This window comes from Molossus molossus, unplaced genomic scaffold, assembly GCF_014108415.1.
Source record: "Molossus molossus isolate mMolMol1 unplaced genomic scaffold, mMolMol1.p scaffold_m16_p_13, whole genome shotgun sequence".
NCBI classification, from domain to species: domain Eukaryota; kingdom Metazoa; phylum Chordata; class Mammalia; order Chiroptera; family Molossidae; genus Molossus; species Molossus molossus.
In genome coordinates, this window is record NW_023425348.1 from 41,246,710 (window position 1) to 41,271,107 (window position 24,398).

Genomic DNA, 24,398 nt, shown 5'->3' on the forward strand with positions numbered 1-24,398 from the left:
GGGCTCAAGACCAGACCAGGAGTAAAACTGCATCTGAGTATTGACATAATGGTGTGGAAAACAACCTCCTGATAGAGCCCTTCCCAAAAGGAATCTAAGGGTGATGCTCAAGAATGAACATCTACATTTCATACTACATGTGCAGAGTTTATTTTCTGTTTCTTTGTCATGTGCGTGTGTGTGTGTGTGTTTGTACACACACAACAAGAACCCCGCCTTCCTCTGGGAGTCAGAATAGCCTTCAGCCCCAGAGGAAGAGAGCAGAAGCTGCTCTGAGCCGTGTTTGTGAGCAGGCAGGTCCAGGTCCTCACAGTTGTGGCCCAGTCGCAGGCAGCTGTCCCTGACCAGATGTACCACACACAAAAAGAGCCAGCTCTCAGCACAGAGCTTTGATGAATTATGCATGGGCGCAGGAGTCATCCACTGTTGGGAAAGCCGTCACCCCTTTGAATCCTCTCAGCTGAGGACTTCTTCCCTTTCATCCCCTCTGGCTTCATTTATTCAGTAGCTGCTGCAGGGCCGGCACAGCCGCCCTCTGATGGACTCTGAAAGCAGGCTAGCTGCACTGGAGTCCCGGCCCTGCGTTTGTCTGCTCCACGATGTTGAATAAGTAACTCTGTCTCTTTGGGGTTTTATCATCTGCGCAGTGGGGATGATGCTCCCTCCCAGAGTTGCTGGAGGAAGCTGGGGACGTCGCGGACAGGTGCACCTTGGGAGTGGTAGCGGGTTATTGCCCTGTTCGCCATGTAGCAGTTGTGGTGATAATGATGATTTTTTTTTACATCGGGAGGTCAAGATGAACAGGATAGGATTTAAATATCTGGTGTTTTTAGAGAGCTTGGCTGTCTACAAAACACTTAGGCAGTCTCCTTTGAGGATAAAGAAAAAAAATAAGATAGGCAGGGCCGCTAGCATTATTCCTATTCCACAAGGCTGAAGCTGAGGGTTGAAGGCAGGGAGGGACAATGCCAGGGAGCAGGTGGCCAGGTCTTAGAACCCAAGCCTTTTCACTCCATCCCCGGGCTGTGGCTCTCGCTCTTTCTCGTGTATCCTAACCCCTTTTCCCAGACCTGTTTACCATGGCTGCTTGTAAGTCACAACACAGCCAGCAAGGAGAAGCAAGAGGTTCATAAATCACTGAGAACTGACCGTTTGAAAAGGAAAGTGCTGTCTATACATTAGCATTCGTCTCCCAGGGCTAGGTTATCGAGGCAGCACCATTCATCCAGAGCAGCCGCAAACGACTGGGAACTGGAGCTTAGGGATTTCAGGCACCAGAGCCCCGTCTGGAACTCTGGGAGGTTTTGAAAGAAGGCCAGGTCCTCCTCCGTATCCTCTCTATTTTAGCTTTTCCCCTTCTTCTCGAACTCTCTGGCAGGAACTCCACAGCAGTTACATGTCTGACGCTACAGAACGAAGCCTTCTCAGCGTTCCAACGAACTCTTCTTTATCTCCTCCCCACCTTTTCACTCCTAAAATTTTTGGTGAAGCTGTCCTCCCCCTCTGAAATATTTTGTAAATATTTAAACTTCCAGAAATCCATGTGAGTCTCCTAAGGAACTCAACAGCAGAGTCATTTTAACTCCTGAATCCCATCTGGGATCCAGCGGTATCCATAGAGATGTTTGGGGGAAATCTTTAGCCCCCCGGTGAAGAATGTTATCGGAGGTCTTCAAACAGCTCCTTCCTCTCCTGAGAGAATGACTGGTGGTTCGAGGTCAGGACCCCTTCGTCCAGCTGCATTTCTGACAGCAGGGAGGGCTGTGACGGAGCCAGGCCGTCCACTCAGGTGCTGTCTGGTGACCTGGGTGCAGAGAGTGGGAGAGCGGGGGAGAGACGAGGAGTGGAGGAAGGTGGAGAAGGAAGAGGCTCTTCTTAGAGACCTTGCCCTTTCTCTCTCCTCATCCCTGGGAGGACCTTTTCCTTCCTTGTTTCCTCCCCTGCCTTTTGCTTTTTAAAAACTGATCTGAAATCTCTCCACGCCTCTCAGGGACCCTTGTTGGAAGCTTGGAGCAAATGAGGGAGGTTATATGCAGCTCTCCCCAGGCTGACAGGTCCCTCTAGGAGCAATGAGCAGAGTGGACACAGACCCAGGCTCCGGCCCAGAGGCGGCGGCGGCTGCCTGAATCACCCACCCTTTTTTCCAGTGAAACAATGAGGAAAATAAACATGCAGACCAGTTTCTAGCCAGATCTGAAATCCTGATGGTTTTTTAGAAAAAGGGGGGAAAAAAAGTTATTCTAGAGAATCCTGAAATATCAGGCCTTCCTCCTCCATCTTCTGCTTATTTGTTGTTTTTTGGTCTACAGCTGGGTCTGGTCACCCTGAGAATAGGCTTTGAGTTGGGACATGAACTCCACACAGTCCCGCAGAGACTCCTGCATTGTCCTGCAACAGGCTGCAGCCCTGACCTGCAGGGGAGTCCAGACCCTCTGAAGGAGGAAAAGGAGACGGGGAGAAACCTGACCCTCTTCTCTTTGTCCTGAGCCTTGATTCTTCTCCCTGCTTTCCCTGTATACCAGACAGTCCCCCTCAGCACCCCAGCCAGCCAGCACAGAGTCTAGTGTTACCTGCCAAACCCACAGACTATTGGAGCCACAAGCATCTCATTCCGACTCCTCAACACCAGCAGCGTTGGAGAATTCCCAGACATCTCTTTAGGTGCACCGCCCCTTTGTTATTGACTGCTTCTGATGAACTCTAGTGAAGGAGGGTAAAAAATCATTGTTGCCTTGGTCCCAGACCAGATTCCAAAGCCCAGATTCTAATTCTTGGCTAGAGATAAAAGTAGGACTTTGAATTCCCTTAGACCTCTGACGGTCTGAGGGTTGTTACACATCCAGTCATGGAAAGCCCTACGCAGGGTTCTGAACTGTACAGAAGCAGTAGGTAGGGTCCTTTCTCTCTAGGATTTGAATTGCAAGTCAAAGTCCTGGTTTCTCATTGCAGCTTTGCTACTGATTCCGTTTCTTCAACAGTAAACTAGGAGCTTGTGGACCGAAACAGTGATTTTCAGATTTTTTTTCTTTTTTGCATTGCTTGTTAACCAAATCTTACATGCAACACAACGTAGGAAACAGGTGAGAATGTGGCAGGGGAGAGAGCTGAACCCCAATGGCCTGCCACTCCCCCTCTTCCAGGGGAGCTGGGGAAGGCTGGGACATGGTGTGAAAATACTGACCGCAGCAGATATTTCAAAACAGGGACCCACAGACCAGTGCTGAGCTACGAGTCTTCCTCAGTCCACAACAAAAAGGAAAAACATGAGGAAGAAGTAGTCAGTTTTCATAAAATTGAATGTAGTCAGATTGTAAAACTTCCCTTATTTAGTTTCTCTTTGTATAACTGTGCACATTAAAGCATTCATGTGTGTGTGTGTGTGTGTGTGTGTGAAATGAGTCACAGTAAATAACAGACTTTCCATCTTTGACATAATTAAAATTATTAGCCCCGTGTGTCAGATTTTTAAAGTGTATAAACAAAGAGACTGTTTTAATACACCCGTAAAACGGAACAGTCTGGGAAACAGTGATGTGAAGGTTATGTGGGTGTCAGGAGCACCTGGTCCCAAGCTGCTGCTTCTGTGCTCCTGGCCAGAGACCCTTGAACTCTCCCTGCAGGTTCAGGCTCACCCTGCACCCCAGTATGAAGTCAGTGCTCACGGAACTTTTGTCCCTTTTGCTCACTTTTGGCCCTAACCTTGTATGTGAGCTAGGGTCAGCCCTGGGACTTTGCCTACTTTTCCTGTTCTTGAGTCATTTCCCTATTATCCTGCCTGTGGTCTAAAATTCCGTGTCGGACTGGACCCTGCTTCTGTTTGGCTCCTCTCAGAGGCCCCAGTCTTACCCAAACCCTGAGCCAGTGGCAGGAGCCCCACTGCCCAGTGGCAGACTTCTGGGTTGTCAGTGGCCTGTTGGCCTGAATTTCTGAAGAAAATCTACTTCTGCTTTCCCTAAACGTGTTTCCTTCTTCTCCCGGACTCCCCTGCCCACAGGCCGAGGCGATGCCCAGCTCCTGTCTCTGTGTTCACTCGTTCAGCACACCGAGCCCCCGTTTTTGCCAGGCCCTGGTCTAGGGACAGGTGCCAGAGGAGAGCATGAGACCAGACCCACTCATTTTTGGGTTTTTTTTTTTTTAATTTTATTCTCACCCGAGGACATTTTTCCATTTTTTATTCAGATAGAGTGGGAGGGAGAGAAAGGAAGAGAGAGAGAAACATTGATGTGAAAGGGACACATCGAGTGGCTGCCACCTGCACGACCCAACCAGGCTGGGGACAAACTGCAACCGAGGTACATGCCCTTAGCGGAAACCAAACCTGGGTCTCTCTAGACTGCAGGCCGATGCTCTAACCACTGAGCCAAACCGGCCAGGGCTCATAAGTGGAAATATATATACTTCCAGATATTTATTTTTTCCCAGCTTTGTCGAGGTGTAATTGACAAAATCATATATATTTAAGGTACACACCCTGATGGTTTGATATATTTATACACTGTGAGATGATTACCACAAGCAGAATTAATACACTCCTTATCTGAAAATTTAGGTTTCTCTTGCTTTGTCCACGGGCTGCTCTTCAAGTTCCCAGAGGCTTGGGGAACTGGAAACAGTTCACGGAGGCCAGAGCACGTGACCGGGGAAGGACTCGAGGACGGGAACACGACTTTTTCACAATCCTGTCACCACCATATTAGCAGAGACACATGGCAGCTGCCCAATGAATTTTCAAATGAATGATGTAACTATAGTGTTTGGTGGTAACTTTGGAAACAGTTACACAAAATTACAGTTTTTAAAAATTCCAACTTTTTTCCAAATATTGTTCGTCTCGAATATTCATTGTTGAGGAAGGGGCAAAAAGAAGCTTCAAAAATATTCTAATATTCACAGGACATAGAGTCTAAACTTCTGTATATTTAAACAGTGGTGTAAAGTACAATGAAAAGCAAACCAAAAAAGAAGAAGAACAACTCAAAGTGGATGGTGTACTAACTAGGCTGAAGACAGGGTATGGCAGCGACCTGAGCGTTGTTTTACGTAGCTGTCGTTTGCTCGCTGTTCCCCCACCTTCTCACCCGTTGGCGGATGAGTCCGTGAACACGACTCTTCCTGGCTGGCAAATCGTATTAGCCAAACAGTCAAGTCAGAGAAGGGAGTAGATTTCACAGCATGAGGCGATTCTAGGATCTTGAAGGGCCCTTAGAGAGTGTTTGGTTCCAGACTTCTCACATGACAGTGCCCAGAGGTGGAGAGAGGAGAGCTAATTTGCTCAAGATCATACAGCTTTGGATACTGTAGATCACACTGGTAAGGACAGAATTGAAACCCAGGTCTTTTTTCCTTTTAGTGGGCATTCCAGGTGATATTGATGGTGATACTATCTTGAACTTATATAATAATGCCATAGGATTTATGAAGTGCTTTTATATATACACTGGTCTAAAAGGCTAATTTAGTACAAAAAGCACAGGTCTTGGAATCCTGTATATATATGAACCCACAACACTGATGAGTTCCATCTAAACATGGTCTTAGGTAAGTTAATTTACTTTTCTGAGCCTCAATTTCTGCATCAGTAAAATAGAAACAAGACATTCTTCACAAGATTATCTTGAAGATTACTTGAGAATTCACTTAAAGCATGTAGTGGAGTGTTTGGTACGTGATACGCAAACACTAAGTATCTGCTGAATGTGTGCCTGATAAATTGTCACTGCCTTCTTTGTGACCTTCAAACCGCCTTTTGAGTGTGTACTATTCTTATCTCCCCAGAACTGAAACATCTTAACTCTTTCTCTGTTGTGCTCAAACTCACAAACATTTTTAATGTGTGTGATTAATATTTTATCAAATAAACATAGCTGCCTTTCCTGATTTGAAATGTACTACACATAGGTTGTTGAGGTCCTCAAAAACAAAGGTGTCTTTTTAAATGTGTTACTGATAATAAAAGCATATATATATATATATATATAGAGAGAGAGAGAGAGAGAGAGAGAGAACGAGAACGTAAACTATGTATGAGGCAGTGTTCTAAGTCTTTCTCAGATCTTAACTCAAATAATCCTATGAAGTAGATACCTATTTTTTTAAATTGATTTTGAGGGAGAAAGAGAAAGAAACATCAATTTGTTGTTTCTCTTGTTTATGCATTCATTGGTTGCTTCTTTATATGTGCCCTGAGCTGACATCAAACCTGCAACTTTGGTGTGTAGATACCTGTTATTACTCCCATTTTACAGATGAAGAAACTGAAGCACAAAGAGGTTCAATAACTTTCCTTAGTTTATACAACTAGTAAGCAGAGGAACTGGGATTCAAACCTAGACAGTCCGGCTCCAGAATCCATGCTTTTAACTATGAAGCCAGACTCTGGACATAGTACCTTGCCTCCAGCTGTCACAGTACCTGTACGGGAGCTTTGGTTCATGCACCAAGACCTGGGACAGACTCACAGCCGCTTCTGCTCTTCTGTGGTGTCCACATCCCTTTAAGAGGACATCACACAGAGGTCTTGCTGCCTTTAATTTCAGCCTAATCCAGCTTTTCTCTGTTGACCTACACCATAGCTTCAGTTTTCCCTGAATCTAGGACAGATGTTTTCACGCCCACTAGAGTCCACATAATTATAAACAGCTATGGGGTTTGGCTATTGGTGGGTGCACTTTCCCCTCAAGTTCATCAGAGCAGTGGTCTCTGGCCAAAGGTACCAAGAACATATTTCTCAAATGGTTGGTGATTTGAGTGGAAAAGGCTTTGGACTGAGGGAGCAGAGACCCAGGTTCTTATTCTGGGTCTGTGATTTACCTGCCGTATGAACCTGGGCCAACCTTTTGTTCATCAAGTACTGTTTTAGAACTATCTTAGTCCAGGGTCTCTGAGAGGCAGATGTCAAAATGAGTTTAGACGTGCTGGAGATTTACTGGATGAAACACCTGGAGAGAAAGTGGGCAGGGACAGCCTCCAGGGAGTGCAGGCCTGACACCCGTGAAGGAGAGAAGGCAGGCAGGCAGGAAGATTAGACTGCAGTGCATGATGAAACAGTTTCAGCCAGGTCACCGAAGTTCTCAAGCCCCAAGGCTCCCATTAAAAGGGTCTATTGTCTCACAGGAACAGGCCTGTATTAGTGCTCCTGCCGTCTTCGTCACTGGATGAGACCAGCCGTGAGACGTTAGGGGGATGCAGGCCAGCAGCCGGGGCTGTCAGTCCATCATGCTGCCCACATCAGCAAATCTGAAAGGCATCTATATATAATTTTATCCTCACCCGAGGACATTTTTCCATTTTTTATTCAGATAGAGTAGGAGGGAGAGAGAGGAAGAGAGAGAGAGAGAGAAACATCGACATGAAAGGGACACATCAAGTGGCTGCCACCCGCATGACCCAACCAGGGCCGGGGACAAACTGCAACCGAAGCACATGCCCCTAGCAGGAACCGAACCCTGGTCTCTCTGGACCGCAGGCCGACACTAACCACTGAGCCAAACCGGCCAGAGCTGAGAGACATATATATATATTTTTTTTAATGTTTATTTATTTATTTATTTTAATGAATTTTTTATTTATTTTTTTTGTTACAGATATTTTACCTTTTTACCCCATTGGCACCCCCCACCCCACCCCACCTCTGCCCCATCCCCGGCTTAGTTGTCCATGTCCATTGGTCATGTATACATGCATATAAGTTCTGTGGTTTATCTCTTCCCACCCCCCCATCCCCCCACCCCCTCTTCTGAGGGATGTCAGTCTGTGCCCTACTTCCATGTTTCTGGGTCTACTGTATTTCTCAGACTGTTATGTTCATTATATTCTGTATATAAGTGAGATCATGTGGTATTTGTCTTTTTCTGCTTGGCTTCTTTCACTTAGGATAATACTTTCCAGGTCCCTCCATGTCGCCTCAAAGGATGAGAGATCTTTCTTACTGCTGCATAGTACTCCATTGTGTATATGTACCACAGCTTTTTTGTCCATTCGTCTACTGGTGGACACTTGGGCTATTTCCAGATCTTAGCTATTGTAAATAGTGCTGCTATGAACATGGGGGTACATATATTCTTCCTGATTGGTGTTTCAGGCTTCTTAGGGTATATTCCCAGCAGTAGGATCACTGGGTCAAATGGAAGTTCAATTTTTAATTTTTTGAGGTAGCACCATATTGTTTTCCATAGTGGCTGCGCCAGTCTGCATTCCCACCAGCAGTGTATTAGAGTCCCCTTTTCTCCACACCCTCGCCAACACTTGTTGTTTGATGATTTGTTGATGGCGGCCATTCTGACAGGTGTGAGGTGATACCTCATTGTTGTTTTAATTTGCATCTGAGAGGCATATTTTTATGGCCACCACACTGAAGCATCAGTTCTGCATGAGACATGTAAGGTTAAAACTCTTAAAGGAGCTTATAATTTAGTGGGAAGGGATGGATCAAAAACAAAATGTTTAAATGGTGCTTTGATGAAGATATAACAAGGTACTACGGGAGAAGGAGTGACTAGAAAACCACTTAGGTGGGGTGATCAGGATCCTCTCTGGGTCATGGTTTCTTTGTATTTATATTGTTTTCTAATTCCGATGGATGTTTGTGGAGCTCTTGTAATTTAGAAGTAGATGCTCCCCATCTACCTCACAGGGCTGCATAATACAATGAGCCCTCAACTTGGTGTCAAAAAGCTTGAGTTTGAATCCTGGTGTGGCATTTCCTAAGAGCTTTGTAAACACTGAGTCAGTCATTTTCTTTCTGAGTCTTAGTCTCTTCCTGTATTAAATGAATTTGGAAAGATCACTGCCTTGACAGCTTTCCAGGGCTGTTCTAAATGTCACAGTCGTTGAGAAGAACCTACAATTGGGAAACAATTTTTTTTTAATCCTCACCCGAGGATATTCTTCCATTGATTTTCAGACAGAGAGAGAGAAACATCAGTGCGAGAGAGACACATCAATTGGTTGCCTCCTGCACGACCCGGGCCAGCACCGAGGATCAAACAGGAACCGAGGTACATGCCCTTGACCGGAATCAAACCCGAGACTCTTTGGCCTGTGGGCCAGCACTCTAACCGCTGAGCCAAACCAGCCAGGGTTGAAAACAATTCTTTTAAAATTCTTTTATAATAACATCAAAAATAAGATACTTAGGAATCAATTTAACAAAACTCAAACAAAAGTCACTATACCAAGAATGGCAGACGCTGCTGGGAGAAATAAAAGAAGATGCAGTAAGTGGAGAGATCTATCATGCCGCGAAGTGGACAGTCAATATTGCTCACCTGTCTGTTCTCCCCAGATTGATCTATAGGTTCAGTCCACTCTCGGTCATAATCCAGCAGATTTTTTTGGTATTCATTGACACCAAAGCAAATCAGAAAGTTGGGTCCTGCCAAGTTGTCTGCCCCTACAGGCCCCTACTCATGACACAAAGGCCTGCTGGTCCATTTGCTCATCTGGGACCTGTCCAGGTCCTGGTAAAACCCGACGATTTGTGGACACAGAGTTAAAGATGTTCTCTCACATTAGGCAACCTCCCACAGTACTTCTTTCTTTCTTTTTCTTTCCTTTTCTTTTTCTAAAGAATAGTTTGCTGATTTTTAGAGAGAGGGGATGGGAGAGGGAGAGACAGAGAGAACATCAATATGAGAGCACCACATCAATCGGCTGCCTCTTGCACACCCCCAATTGGGAATTGAACCCGCAAGCCAGGCATGTGCCCTGGACTCAGAATCGAACTGGCAGCCTCCTGGTGCAGGGGACAGTGCCCAACCAACTGAGCCACACCGGCTGCCTACGGCATTTCTTTACTCCTTTGAACACCCTACAGGTGGTTATTCTGCCGATTTTACAAATTCGGACTCTTAGATTCAGATACCCGTCCTGGGTTCCACAGCCAGTAAGCTGAGATTCAGGTTTCCAAAACTGTTCCTTTCCCCATGCCACACTGCCTCTCCTGAAGCCAAGTCCTGCTTCAGATAATGCTGCGGACCTCGTACTTCCCTGGGCCGGCAGAGTCCCCGGCCTCACCAGCCAGACTAGAGCAGTTTCAGGTATTGTTCTTGTCATTATGGCCACTGCTAATGCTTCTTGATAAGCTCCCGCCATTGTAATGTCCAACACTTGTGTCTCACACGGACTGCCAGTTATCTCTTAGTGAAAGTCACCATGAAAGGAGGGAGAAAGCAGCTTACCTCGTATTGAAGTTGGTTAGCTTAAAAATACAGTGGTATATTTTTGTGGCCAGGTCACAAAGGTCAAATGCATCATTTACATGTGAACTTATGGTGCTGACTAAATGGACTGATTCCTGTGGGAATACTGATGGGTCCCCAAGTTCCTTAGGGGAAGGGAGAAGTGCTGCCCTGAATATCAGTATGCTCTTTCCAACAGCAGTGTAAGTTCATAGAGGAAGGACAAGACCCATCCTTTCTGAGGGGCCTGCAGCTCCCAGCCTAGTGCCCACCATCAGTGCCCATGACCCTAAGAAAATGACAAGAGAGCTTTATTCCAAATACAAAGTAAGTGTCTAAGGGGGACCACCCAGCCAACCGAAGCCCCCCTCAAAGGAGAGGAATAAGGTCTGTCCCAGTGAGGTGCGCCCTAGGTGTGGCAGATAAGGTGAGAACAAAGCTTGTAACCTGATCTCTCTCAAATGAACAGGACCGTGCCTGGCTAAATATAGGCCAGCTGTCCAAAACCAGAAACACACATGGCCCAGGAAACCTCAAAGTGACAGCAGTTCCTTCCACCCTGAAGAACAGTTTACATTCGGATCCTGGAGCTATTACTCATTCATTCTTCCGACCTGAGGAGGAAAGATTCTGACACAAGTGACTGCCACGGTGTGTTTGCTGAACACCTTGTTTTAATCTGGAAGTTGACCAGGCACAGAGCATTGTGTAAACCCCGTCGGAGGACAGAACTGGTCTGGATCCTGACTTCTCACAGCTCACAGTCCAGTTTTGCATGTGTATTCCCAACATAAACAGCAAAACGAAGTACTAGAAAAGGTTTAGAGAAAGGCAGGATTCGTTCTACCTAGAGACCTTAGGGAGAGAATGCATGGCCCTGGCTCGGGGCCTTAGTTCCCCATCCCTGAAATGAGATGCCCCAGGGCAGAGAAGGTTATGTAAGGATATATGACCAGGGACTGTGACATGCCTCTAAGCGATAGCCACTTACTCTCTTTCCCCTGTGCCCTTCGCAGAATCGATTTCTGCTAAAGTAGACAGAGATCGTCTGCGTCAAGGTCAGGATGTTCTGACTGGCTCTCAGAGCTCTGAGAAGGTGTTCTCAGATCCGTCCTTGGGAGGGGGCTGGGGAAGCATAGTCCCTCAAAGGTCCCATGGGGTCTCCTGTTACTGCCTGTCTCTGTCTCCCCTTTTTTCTTCCTCTGCTTTATAGTTTTTATAAACACTAGGAGACTTATATTTTTGGGTTTGGGAAATTATACTAGTCTTTAGTAGTTTGATCCAGCAAATGTTTATTTACCATGAAAATGTGAGTAACATTATAAACAATATAAACTCATAACAAAATAACAGTCCTGCCAGCCAGCGTGGTGGTGATCAGATTTCCTGATTTGATCCCTCCTCCCCCCAGTGCATTATGGAAAATACATCTCCATTCACACTGATACATGTTTCTTTTGGTACAGTAGAAGGACCTCCAGGCTAGGAGATCCGAGTTCAAATTCTAGCGTTCACGTCCAACCCACTGCACTATGTGACCTGGGACAAGTAGCCTCACCTTTCTGGGCCACAGTTCCTCCAACTGTAAACAAGAGATTTGGGGGCTGGGGAGGGTAGCCGTGATACATGAGCAGTTGGACTCTGGGGTCCCTTCCAATGGTCATATTAAGTGATTTATTGTATAAAGTAAAGCCGTTTTGTGTTTGGCCTTAAATGTGTGAATAACTCCTATAATGAAGATGCGTGTCAGAGGATTTAGGGACAGTTTTCCTTCTTAAATAATTTCAGGCTGCGATCTTTCCCTCAGCACCTGTCAGCGTGCTTCTGATCTTAGAATTCTTCTCCCTGATGATCATTTGTTTTTCAATTAGCTTTCTACAGGGACCACTCACCCCACAGAATCCTGTGCCCATCTTGTTTCAAATACTATTTCCTCAATCGTCCTCTCCCCGCTAGAACCCTTAGAATTTTAAACCATTCCTCTTCTAGAAGTCAACCATGGAAGGAACAAGTGTGAAGCCAATAGCCATTTATTGAGCATCTCATAATTACTGTTTACCTCATCAGTGCCTCAAAAGAACCCTGTGAGGTGGGTGTTCTCCTTGTCATTTGACAGCGTAGAAATGAGGCACAAAGAGATGAAAAGGTTTTCCCAGGGCCTGTGGTAAGAGTTTCAGAACCTGGGCTCCCCTGTTTCTGAACCCACGTCAGGGCTCTTTCTGTTACACACTGTTCCCTTGGAGTTGGCCGCCGTCAGATGATATGAAGGGCCAGCGAGAACGTGGATGGTTTCCAGTTTTAAATTTTGATGACACAGAGAAGGATTTTTGGAAGAATGTGTTCTTTCGTTTGGCTTTCAGAGCTCACTTTGCCCTTGACATTTCAGTTAGACCCTAACCTTTCTGCCTCTGCCTTGAACTCAGAACCAGGAATTGTTAAAATACAAACCAGTGGATTTTAATCTAAATCTCTGTGTAAACATGACTCGTTTGTGGAGCAGCTCTCTTACATTTCCCAAAGATGACTTTGAGGTGTGTTCATGATCTAATGCAAGTTCTGGTGTAAATGGAGGAAACAGAGGCCCACGACGGTGATGTGGCTTGCCCAGGGTCACTCAGCCAGCCGGCAACAGAGCGATGCCAAGACCCTCGCTCTGTTACCTGGCTCTGCCTCCCAGAGGGCCAGTGCCTTCCCTCACAGGGATCTGGTGGGAGCTCTTTCCTCCACACGGTGAAAAGTGTTGGCTTTGAAGACCGTGAGATCTGTTTCGGATCTAGGTTTTGCCATTTTCTAGCTGTGTGACCCCAGAGCTCATTATAACTTTTCTGATCTTCAGTTTCTTCCTTTTTTTGAGCTTCAGTTTCTTCATTTGTAAATAAAGAATAGGAGTGATAATATCTAGCTCATGGGGTAAACATAGTGGATGCTTAGTAAATGGCAGCTGTGGTTATTATAGTCAATATTGGCCTTTTTGGTCTTACTGGATCTTCATATAACATCGACACAGAGTATCGCGGTGACTGAAACAGTGACAGTTACTCTCCAAGCATCCACTGGAGCTTGGAAAGAAACCCCATTCCTCCAGGCCAATTTCAAGGTCTCAGCCAGTTCCATGTATATACTCCAGGTATAGGAGCAGTAGGGATAGTGGGGTCCTGTGCTTAATGCTTTACATAAATGATCTCCAGCCCTTGTGTCAGCCCTACAAAGTACGTATTCTCTCCGATGAATAAGTGAGGGACAAAGAGGTTATGTAACCTGTCCAAGGCCACGGAGCTAGCAGAGCGATGCTTTGAATCCATCCTGGCTCCGATATGTGTTTTCATCCACCACTTCATGGGTTCTGAGACCCACTGAAGCTTGGGGTGGGGATTTGGGGGGAAGGGATAAAGATAAAACAGACTTTAAGATAAGGGAACCAGTCATTATTTGGCCAGTCATCTTTTCCAGAAAGTCCCGCCACCCGCCCCCTTCCTGCCCCTGTTATCACTAGCCCGTTGATGGCTGGCCTGGGCTGGGCTCCTCCACGAAATCCTTCAGAGCTTTCCTGTTCCAGAGTTTTGCAAGAAGGTGGGAGGAGTGTTTATATGCTGGGCAGGCTTCCCAGGGGTGACTGTGGAAAGGAAGGGGAGTGATTTTGTAGGGCTCTAAAAAGAAGCCAGGAAGAAGAAGAAAAACAAAACCCTGTTTAAAAGAAAACAAATTGACTCAGGAGTTTTCTGGCATTATCTTTAGTCTAGACTTGGAGATAGAAGCCTAGGCCAGAAGTCTGGGAACATCCATTTGCTTCTTGCTCTATAACTGACCTTTCTAATGACCTAAGACCCATCATTCCAGCCACGTACTAAAACCAGCCCAGCCACACTGTTTCATGTTTTCCTCTATCTTCACCATTCTTTCCTCCCCTCGAGATACCCACACGATCAAAACAAATCCTCTGAGCGGTGTATGCAAGTGGACAAATTAGTTTGCACGCCCTTATCTCATTCATCTTTTACGACAGTCCAGTTAGATAGGCAGGCAGGCCAGGGCTTATCCTCCCAACTTGATAGTGTGGAACCGATGCTTGGAGATAGGCCTCTCAATCTCACAGCTACTGAGTGGCGGGGTTGGAACTGGATCCCTGGCCTCCTGGCTTCTGTCATGTGCATGAGGTCCAGTCACTGAGAAGTGGAATTCAGATCGGTTGGGTCTTTTCATCCCAAACCAGGCATTGTTGCTATTTTATTTTGCTGAAATTCTCATTGCTTTGCTATGATTATGGAGGGAAGCCCCTCCATAATCTTGCATATACTTAATACTTCGTTCTTTGCATAAGGTTCATGTGCGTGGATGTGTTTTCTAAATCCACATACCATGTATCACCCACTTAAAGCATACAAGTCAGTGTTTCTTAGTATATTCACAGGATTGTGTGGCCACTACCACAGTCTCATTTTGAAACTTTTTTTTTATCCTCACCCGAGGATATTTTTCCACTTATCTTCATATAGAGTGGAAGGGAGGGGGAGAGAGAGAAACATTGATGTGAAAGAGACACATCAACTGATTGTCTCCCGCATGACCACAGCCAGGGCTGGGGATGAAATGCAACTGAAGTACACGCCCTTGACCGGAATTGAACCCGGACTCATTGGTCTGCGGGCTGATGCTCTAATCGCCGAGCCAAACTGGCCAGGGCTCATTTTAGAACATTATTATCACACAAAAAGAAATCTCATACTCATTAGCAGTCACTTCCCACTCCCCATCCTCACCCCAGCCTTAGGCAACCACTAATCTGTTTTTCTGACTCTATATATTTACCAATTCTGGGCATTGCATATAAATGAAACCTAGCTTTTTACTTAGCATGTTTTCAAGGTTCATACATGTTATAACATGTATTCATACTTTCTTTTTACTGCTGAATAATATTCTATTGTACAGATATGCCATATTTTGTTTGTTTATTGATCAGTCTATAGGCATTTGTTGTGTGTCCACTTCTCGCTATTATTTTGAATAATGCTGTCATGAACATTCACATACAAGTCTTTGTGTGGACGTATGTGTTTATTCTCCTGAGTATATACCTATGAGTATAATTGCTGGGTCATGTGGTCACTCTATGTTTAACTTTTTGAGGATCTGTCAAACTTGGTGTGTGTGTTTATGAATTTAATGAGCTCTATTTCCCATACCTTGAAATGCACCCATTTAAAGTATACAGTTCAGTGGTTTAGTATATTTACACAAGGTTGTGCAACTATCACCAGAATCTAATTTTAGAAAATTTTCATCACCCCAAAAAGAAGCATGATACTCATCAGCAGTTACGCTCCACTCCCACCCAAGCAACCACTAGTCTGCTCTCCATCTCCATGGCTTTGCCTGTTCTAGACATTTCACGTCAATGAAACCATGCAATCTGTGCTCATCAATGCTTTCTTTCACTTAGCGCAGTGTTTTGAAGATTCGTCTGTGTTACAGCATTTCTCTGGCTGAATCATATTCCACTATATGGCTATGTGACTTTTTTTCATCCAGTCTCTACCTCTGTCATCATGTGGCGTTTTCTCTGTGTGTCTCTGTTTTCTCTTATGAGGACACCAGTCATTGGATTAGGGCCCACCCTAATCCAGTATGACCTCATCTTAACCAATTATATCCTGAAGACCCTATTTTCAAATAAGGTCACATTCTGAGATTATAGGTAGACAGGGGTTTGGGAGCAGGGCGGGGGGATACTATTCAACCCAGTATAGGCACCAAGGAACAATCACATGAATTCAGGTGCAAATCCTTTTTTTTTTAATCCTCACCCAAGGATATTTTCTATTGATTTTCAGAGAGAGGGAGGGAGAAAGGAGGGATGGAGGAAGCGAGAGAGAGAGAGAAATATTGATACGAGAGAGAGAGACATATTGACTGGTTGCCTCCCGCACGATCCCGACCAGAGTCTGGGACTGAACCACGACCGAGGTACGTGCCCTTGACCAAAATCGAACCTGCGACTCTTTGGTCTATGGCCTGACACTCTAACCATTGAGCCAAACCAGCCAGGGCCAGGTAGAAATATTTTAAAGTTGCAAGCAGAAGTAGAATTTTGGCAAAGTGTAGTGCCAAATCAGCTTTGAAAGAACTTTTCTGGGGCTTTTAACCATTACAGAGTGACGGTTTCATAGACATGGCTTCATGCTGGTAGAATGGAGTTCCGAGTGTCTGAGGCCAACTCATCCAGGCCCCTACTTCATCTTAACAAACCTTTCAAAACATCTCTGATTTTGACCACAAGAAACCAGCATATTTGGATTTTTGTGCCAAGGAAAATTCTTATGTTTATTCAGCAGACATGCATTGAATACCCACTATGTGCTGGGCCTGTCCTAGGCACCAGGGATACAGAAGTGACTAGAACGTATTTGGTGTACTTACAACATGCAGAGTATTCTAGCCCGTTACTGCGTTTCATCCTTATAAATACCTATGTCGATTTGTAGATAAGGATACCAAGATTCAGAGCTGAAGGGACTTCTCTAGGTCTACAGGTAAACAGGCTGGGTCACAGATTTGATTCCATAGCCTGAGTGGGAGGCGGAGGGCCCCGGAGGTGAGGACAGGTCACTCCTCTTTTACTTTAATTTTTTTTTTCCTTTATTGATTTTAGAGAGAAAGGAAGTAAGAGGGGGAGAGAGAGAGAAACATGGATGAGAGAGAACATCAATTGGCTGCCTCCTGCATGCCCCCCACTGGGGATCAGGCCCACAACCTGGGCACGTGCCCTGACTGGGAATCGAACCTCTTGGTGCACGGGTCGGTGCTCAACCACTGAGCCACACCAGCCGGGCAGTCACTCCTCTTTTACACAGACCCACAGCCCAGCCATTCAACACAAGGAGCAGGAAGAATGTGTTGGTTGATAAGACAGGATAAGTAGATTGTGACAAAATGGACTTTCTTGTCATGCTAGAGAACCTGGACAATTAGGAATCAATGGATGTGGTTGAGGGAGTATGACTTACTATGTACTTCATTTATTTATTCAACATGTATTTATTGGGGTTGATGCTGGAGATAAAGTGTGATAAAAGGGACATACTATCTGCCCTTCCTGAGTTCACAGCCTAATCTCTCAATATGGAGTGATGAAAGAGAGGTTGCTATTTTCCTAAAATTCTCTTTGATATACAAGGAAGTACTGCTGAGGAGAAACAAGGTTGAAGAAATAAACAGGAAAGTGATTTTTAAAAGGGAGAGAGCTTTGTAAGTCATCTTGAGGGTAACGGATGCACTGAAGGATTCTAAGCAAGGCAGAGACATAATGATATGCTGTGGCTGTTGAGGAACAGGGAGGAGTCACAGATAATGTCTCAGATTCTGGCTTAGAGAACTGATTGGATGGTGATATTGATGTCCTTCACTGAGATGGAGAGCACAGGACGAGGTTGAGGAGTTCAGTTTAGATGACATTGATGTCCTTCACTGAGATGGAGAGCACAGGACGAGGTTGAGGAGTTCAGTTTAGATGACATTGATGTCCTTCACTGAGATGGAGAGCACAGGACGAGGTTGAGGAGTTCAGTTTAGATGACATTGATGTCCTTCTCTGAGATGGAGAGCGCAGGACGAGGTTGAGGAGTTCAGTTTAGATGACATTGATGTCCTTCACTGAGATGGAGAGCGCAGGACGAGGTTGAGGAGTTCAGTTTAGATGACATTGATGTCCTTCACTGAGATAGAGAGCACAGGACAAGGTTGAGGAGTTCAGTTTAGATGACGTTCAGGTTCTTCACTGAGATGGAGAGCACAGGATGAGGTTGAGGAGTTCGGTTTAGTTGATGTTGATGTCCTTCACTAAGATGGACAGCACAACATGAGATTGGGGACTTCAGTTTAGATTGTTAAGTTTGACTTGCTTGTGAGACATCTGAATGGAGATGCCCAACAGAAGGAGGGACATATGACAGGGAGCCCCAGAAGAGAGCTGAGCTAGAGATTAGGACTTGAGAGTTGTTGTCACATAGGTGGTAACTGAAGCTATGAGAGTGGACAAGATACCCCAGGAGATTCTCCTGAATGAGAGTGAAGCTGTAGCAGGGTCTGGGGCAGAATCCTGAAGAAGAAGAGGTTCATTGAAGAGGTAGGCAGAGGAAGAGGAGTCCAAAAAGACTACGGCAAATGTAGAATTGCACCAGAGGTTTTCTCTTTGCACCTTCCCTGTGTCTTGTCAGACAGCAGCTTGTGTTCATCCCGGGCACCATGGCTGCTCCATCCCCTAGCACAAGCCCTCTCTCCACTGCCATTAGAGAGTTCGTCTTGCAACTTGAATGGAGTAATGAAGCCATTGATTCTGTTAACACATGTCCAATTCACTACGAGACCTGTAATGGGAATTCATTTTGGAGGTCAATACAGCTGTCACTGGAACAGTTTTTCCCCAGAGGCCCATGGCTTTTTCTGTTGTACACGGGCAGAAGCTGTCCTGCCCAGCGTCAGAAACAACTGGGAGTGATTAGAGCTGTGGAGCTTTGATGAGCTGGTGATCCTGCCCAGGGCCTTGAGAACGGTACAGACTGAGGTAGGTCAGATAACAGGGAGTGGAAACAGAACAAGGTGCCTTCTGGAATGATTTGAATGACTCTGGAAAGCCACCATCACCACCACTGAAACACTATCCCCTACTAGCTATCATGCCACCAGAAATTACATCTTTAAAACTTTATTTCTTTTGCACGAGAAGTTTCACTGTTGGGATTATTATATGCTGAAAGAATGCATTTGCCTCTTCTGCAAACACAGACTGAGAACTTTCTATATACCTGCCCTCTATTAGGTAAATGCAGAGATTGTAATGACATCAGTCACTGTTCTTAGAAACCCACGGGCTAGGCAAGGAAGCAGTGACGATGGTATAATGAAGCATGGGCCAAGTGCTCTTGGCACCCAGAACAATGGCCAAGTCCAGGAAGGTCTCAGAGAGGGTATGATACCCAAGTCAGGTCTGCATGTGAGGACCAGGAGAGTAGAGGTGAAATCCGGGTAGAAGGAATAGCATAAGCCGAACAGAGTTGCTGTGTTCAGGGACTGAGGAAGCTTCTATATGCCTTGAGTATGGCAGGAGAAAAGCAGGAAATAGGTCAGACTGTGAAAGAACTTGTATGTTATGCTAAGAATTTGGACCAAGCTTAGAGCCAGCCAAATAAATAATGCCTTTGGCTTGGGGTGTAGCACTCTAAGCTATTATCTGTCTTTAATACCTCACTTCCTGTCTAACACAACAGACCGTGGGAGAGCTTAAGATAAGAGCTAAAAGAAAAAAAAAAAGACCAATAGAGTGGTAGGTGCAGGAGTTGGAGAATGGGAGACATTGCCATCCTATGAGGTCTCAGAAGGGCAGGCAGGAGGAGCTGAGAGACCGATTTAAGGGTCAGCTCCAAAGACATTTATTATTAATACAGTAAGGCACTTCAGGGTCTCAGTGAATGCACTTCAAGAAGCAAAGCTTCATTTAACAAAGGGCCTTAGCTTTGAGGGAGTGATGACAGCAGAAGCCACCAAAAAGAAGGCTCACTGCTCCTGAGGCTAGCCTCACTCCAGAGCCAGGGTCGTAGCCCCGGACCAGGGGTAGCCATGCTCCCCGGAAGTGGGGCAGATGCTGGCCCAGGTGTGGCAGAGAGTGGCTTCCAGGCGATACAGGGGCAGTGCAGAGGTACAGAGCATCTCCTTCTCAACCAGGAGGCCAGCGGGCCACAGCCCTCCTCTCTGGGAGGGAGAGGATGCTGCTGCTGGACCATCACCTCTACGCTTGATAGTTCTTCCTCTGACAACCCACTTTGGAATAGAACGCCTTTCTTTCCTTTTTCATTCACAGAGTCCTTTCTCCTTTTCACAGACTCCCTGAGAAACATTTCCTCAGCCAGTCATGGTCCGCGCTCCTCTCCAGCTGAGTTCAGCAGCTCCAATCAGCACCTTCTCCGAGAACGAAAATCCTCAGCCCCATCGCACTCCAGCCAGCCAACCTTGTTCACATTCGAACCCCCCGTGTCAAACCACGTGCAGCCCCCCTTGTCCACCAGTGCACCTCAGGAGTATCTCTACTTGCACCAGTGCATAAGCCGGAGAGCAGAAAATGCCAGGTAGGAGACTGCGGTTTCCAGTAGTTGGTTGAATGGCCACTCCCAAAGCCTCCTACTTTTCAGTCTTTGTTCTTTAATTTTAAAGACAAGGGGCCCTGGCCGGTTTGGGTCAGTGGTTAGAGCCTTGGCCTGCGGTCCAGAGAGACTGGGTTCGGTGCCCGCTAAGGGCACGTACCTCGGTTGCAGTTTGTCTCTGGCCCTGGTTGGGTCATGTGGGTGGCAACCACTCTATGTGTCCCTTTCACGTCGATGTATCTCTCTCTTCCTCTCTCTCCCACTCTATCTGAACAAAAAATATAAAAATGTCCTCGGGTGAGGATGAAAAAATAAAAATAAATAAAAATAAAGACAAGGGGATATGCCCTGGCCGGTTTTGCTCAATGGTAAGAGTGTTGGCCCGCGGACCAGAGAGGCCCGGGTTCGGTTCCCGCTAAGGGCACGTACCTCGGTTGCAGTTTGTCCCCAGCCCTGGTTGGGGTCATGTGGATGGCAACCCCTTGATGTGTCTCTCTCATATTGATGTTTCTCTCTCTCTTCTTCCCTTTCCCCCCCGCCCACTCTATCTGAAGATAAATGCAAAAGTGTCCTTGGGTGAGGATAAAAAAATAAGGGGATACAATATTACATCTTTCCAGATGATAAAATATATACTTACAAAATATTTTTCACTTAGATAACCATCACATTGTATTAATATCATCTATGTTGCTATGCAGTGCTCACTGGATTCCAGAGAAACCTCCCACTGTTAAAAATCATGATATAAAAAGTTTGTATTTAATTTGAGGGGGAAAAAGTCACTTAGGGCTAGAGTTTCAGAATTGAACAAAGACAAGTCATTGACTTGTTGGCCTAAAGAAGACAGCTACAAAGCCTTAACACCAAACAAATCCGTATCTCACTTCCTCTGTAGAGCTGCACTGTCTCGCATGGTAGCCACGGTCCCCATGTGGCTGATTCCATTCGAATTAATTAAAATGGAGTAAAACTTAAAATTCAGTTCCTCCATTGCACTAGCAACATTTCATGTGGCTAGTGGCTGCCACGCTGGATCATCCAGATGTGATATTTCATCATCACAGAAAACGCTGCAGCCGGACTGCCTGCCCTGGAACAGTGTCCCCGTGTTTCTGACACCGCCAGCCCTCTCAGGCGCAGAGCCTGTGCACGTCGTCCTTACCTTTTCTTTCCCCTGTTCGCAGAAACACGCACGGAGCTGATGGGCTTTGCCAGAGCTGGTTCCCGATGGCTACCGTGGCCAGCAGATTATAACTCGTGTTCCTTATTCATTTATTTATAAAGACTAATTTGTGTTATGAAAATTAAGGCAGTTAGAGGACTGGCTGTATTAATTTATCACTTCACAGAATATTTTCATGCATAATCTCACTCGAACCAGTCGAACTGGGAGATAGCCGATATAGATCATTTATCTCCATTTCACAGATGAAGAAACGGAGGCTCACCACTAATAAATGACGGAGGTAGGACTAGAACCCAGGTCTTCTCATTTCTGCTCCTGCGATCTTTTCTCTACACTGTGCTGCATTGGTTCTGGTTTTCTGAATCATTTACCAGCACTCGACAGAGGCACCCAGCATCAGACTTAGTGACACCTCAAATACCCCTTTGATTCATTTGTTTGTCAACTTTTCACCAGTTTAGCCTTCATGAACTTTTACATGTAGAGCTGAGTTCTGAAAAGGTAGAACGAATCAACCAAGATCACTGAATTCTTTAGTACGGAACCTTTACAGCACCCGATTCCTGCTGCACCACAGACCAGAGACGGGCAGATCACAGGCTTTGGAGTCAGTCAGATATGGATTCAAATTCGGGTTCTGCCACTGTCCTTGTGATCTTGGGCCACTTAGGTAACCTTCTTGACCTTCAATTTTCCTACCTACTAAATGGAAATAACTAATTCAAAGGCTTCCTAATGAGCATAAAACAACAAAACATACGTAAAGTCCCCAGGAGTAGATGCTCAGTCCATATCTTCGGTGGTTCTCCTGTGCCCCACCCCCTCCTACTACATAGATGATTTCTCGGGAGCAGAGACCTTGTGTGAGTTCCTACAGTCCTATTGCTAGGGAAAGACAAAGTGCTTTAGATTAACGCCTCTCAGACTTTAATGTGCATATGAAATACTCAGGTCTTGTTGAAATGCTGATTCTGACTGAGTAGGCCTGGGGTGGATCCTGAGATCCTGCCTTTCTGCTAAACTGCATGTGATACCATTTAGACTGTCTGCAGTTCACACTTTAAGTAGAAAACCTTATATAGTATTAACAGCTACCACCACCTCCAGTCTTTCGCTACTGCTACAGCAAGAGAGTAAATACATGCGTGCCTCTGCTTGGATTAGTACTTAGGGCACACTCTCTGTGCCCCGACTCCTCTGTGGAACCTCTCTTCATCTTCCTGGCTGGGATTCATCTGTCCTCTGAAGTCCCAGAGCAGCTTTTGATGATCTCTCTCTCAGCCCTTGGAACTGTCTGCCTCATATTATAGATTTTTATATTAATATGTTACTGTCCTTTGAAGACCCAGGGCACCTAGTAGGCACATCATAAATATTTGAACAAATCCGTGTTGTAGAGAAAACATAGTAAAGGTGATAGAACTCATCTACAGCTGGGGAAGTGCCTTTGTTCTGGGGCCTCGACCAAACTGTGCTTTTCTCTGGGTCTTTGCTCTCACTTATGTGGGTGTTGGAGCAAGAGTGGAATGAGCAGGATGTCAAGGAGATTTTTGGAAAAAATGAGTTCAAACGTTTTTTACAGAATTCCAAGGGGGGAAAGGAAGCATTCTTCAGTCCAGAAAGACTACATAGTTTCTGGTAGCAGTAGAGCAGCTTGCATGATATTAAACATACTGTAACAATTATAAACTCTGGACCAAACACACAGACACACAAAAACCGTTTTAGGGCACTGAAGGGCAATCAAAAAGCAGGCAGAAACTGGAAAAGATGTGACTCTTAAAAGAAGGGACCCACATGGAGTAAGTCCAACTTTTATGGCTTTTCCAGTGAATAAAATTCCTGAAAATATATCACCCACAATATTTAGTATACAATGAGAAATTGCTAGACACACGAAGAAACTGTAAAAGTTGACCCATAGTTGAAAGAACTCAGTTCAGCCCTGGCCGGTTTGGCTCAGCGGTTAGAGCGTCGGCCTGCGGTCCTGAGAGACCCGGGTTCGGTTCCCGCTAAGGGCGCGTACCTCGGTTGCAGTTTGTCCCCGGCCCTGGTCGGTTGTGCAGGTGGCAGCCACTCGATGTGTCCCTTTCACGTCGATGTTTCTCTCTCTCTCTCTGTTCCTCTCTCTCCCTCCCACTCTACCTGAACAAAAAAAAAAAAATGGAAAAATGTCCTCGGGTGAGGATAAAAAAAAGAAAAGAAAGAACTCAGTTCACAGAAACAAACCAAACTAAACCCAAATTTTGGAGCTAGCATACAAAGATGTTAAATGATTGCATTTATTGCTTTAATCTATGGGGGGGGGGCTGATAATGAGTGAAGAGATTGTTAAATTTAGGAGAGAGAGAGAAACTCTGAAGAAGAGCTTAGAGGAATTTCAGTTCTACATGTGGGACAGTCCCAAACCAGCAAAGCAAAGGCTTTGTAAACTAACTGAGATTTACACGAACACACACAGGAGGAGGTTCAAAATTTGCAGTCTGAACCTAACCAAGTTGATTGCCTGAAAAAACAAAATCATGAACATTCTCCAGAGGATTATCCCAGAACCCAGAGTCTAGACAACATAAGATCACAACATTCAGGATATAATCCAAAATTTCTCAGCATGTAACAAGTCTCAAGGGAAGGCACAGATATCAACCCCAACATAATCCCAGTTGTGGAAACTATCAGACACAGATTCAAAAGGCCATATTATAACAATCTGCCATGTGATAAAGAAAAATACACTTGAGATTAATGGAAAGGGAAAAGAAAAAATTCTGTCAACCCAGAATTCTATATCCTGCAAAAGTCCTTCAGAAAGAAAAACAAAATTAAGACATTCTCAGTACAAATAAAAGTAAGAAAATTTGCCCTGGCTGGTTTGGCTCAGCGGTTAGAGCATCAGCT

The 24,398-nt window shown here is 45.4% G+C and overlaps 1 protein-coding gene across 2 annotated transcripts in view; it reads left to right on the forward strand.

Moving 5' to 3' along the window:
• The window catches only part of GAB2 (GRB2 associated binding protein 2), a 184,481-nt gene that overhangs the window by 135,251 nt on the left and 24,832 nt on the right, over positions 1–24,398 (forward strand). For both annotated transcript variants that reach the window (XM_036258818.1, XM_036258819.1), the window contains one exon: positions 20,053–20,296. In XM_036258818.1, the coding sequence (XP_036114711.1) occupies positions 20,053–20,296 (244 nt within the window). The remainder of the gene's footprint in view (positions 1–20,052; positions 20,297–24,398) is intronic.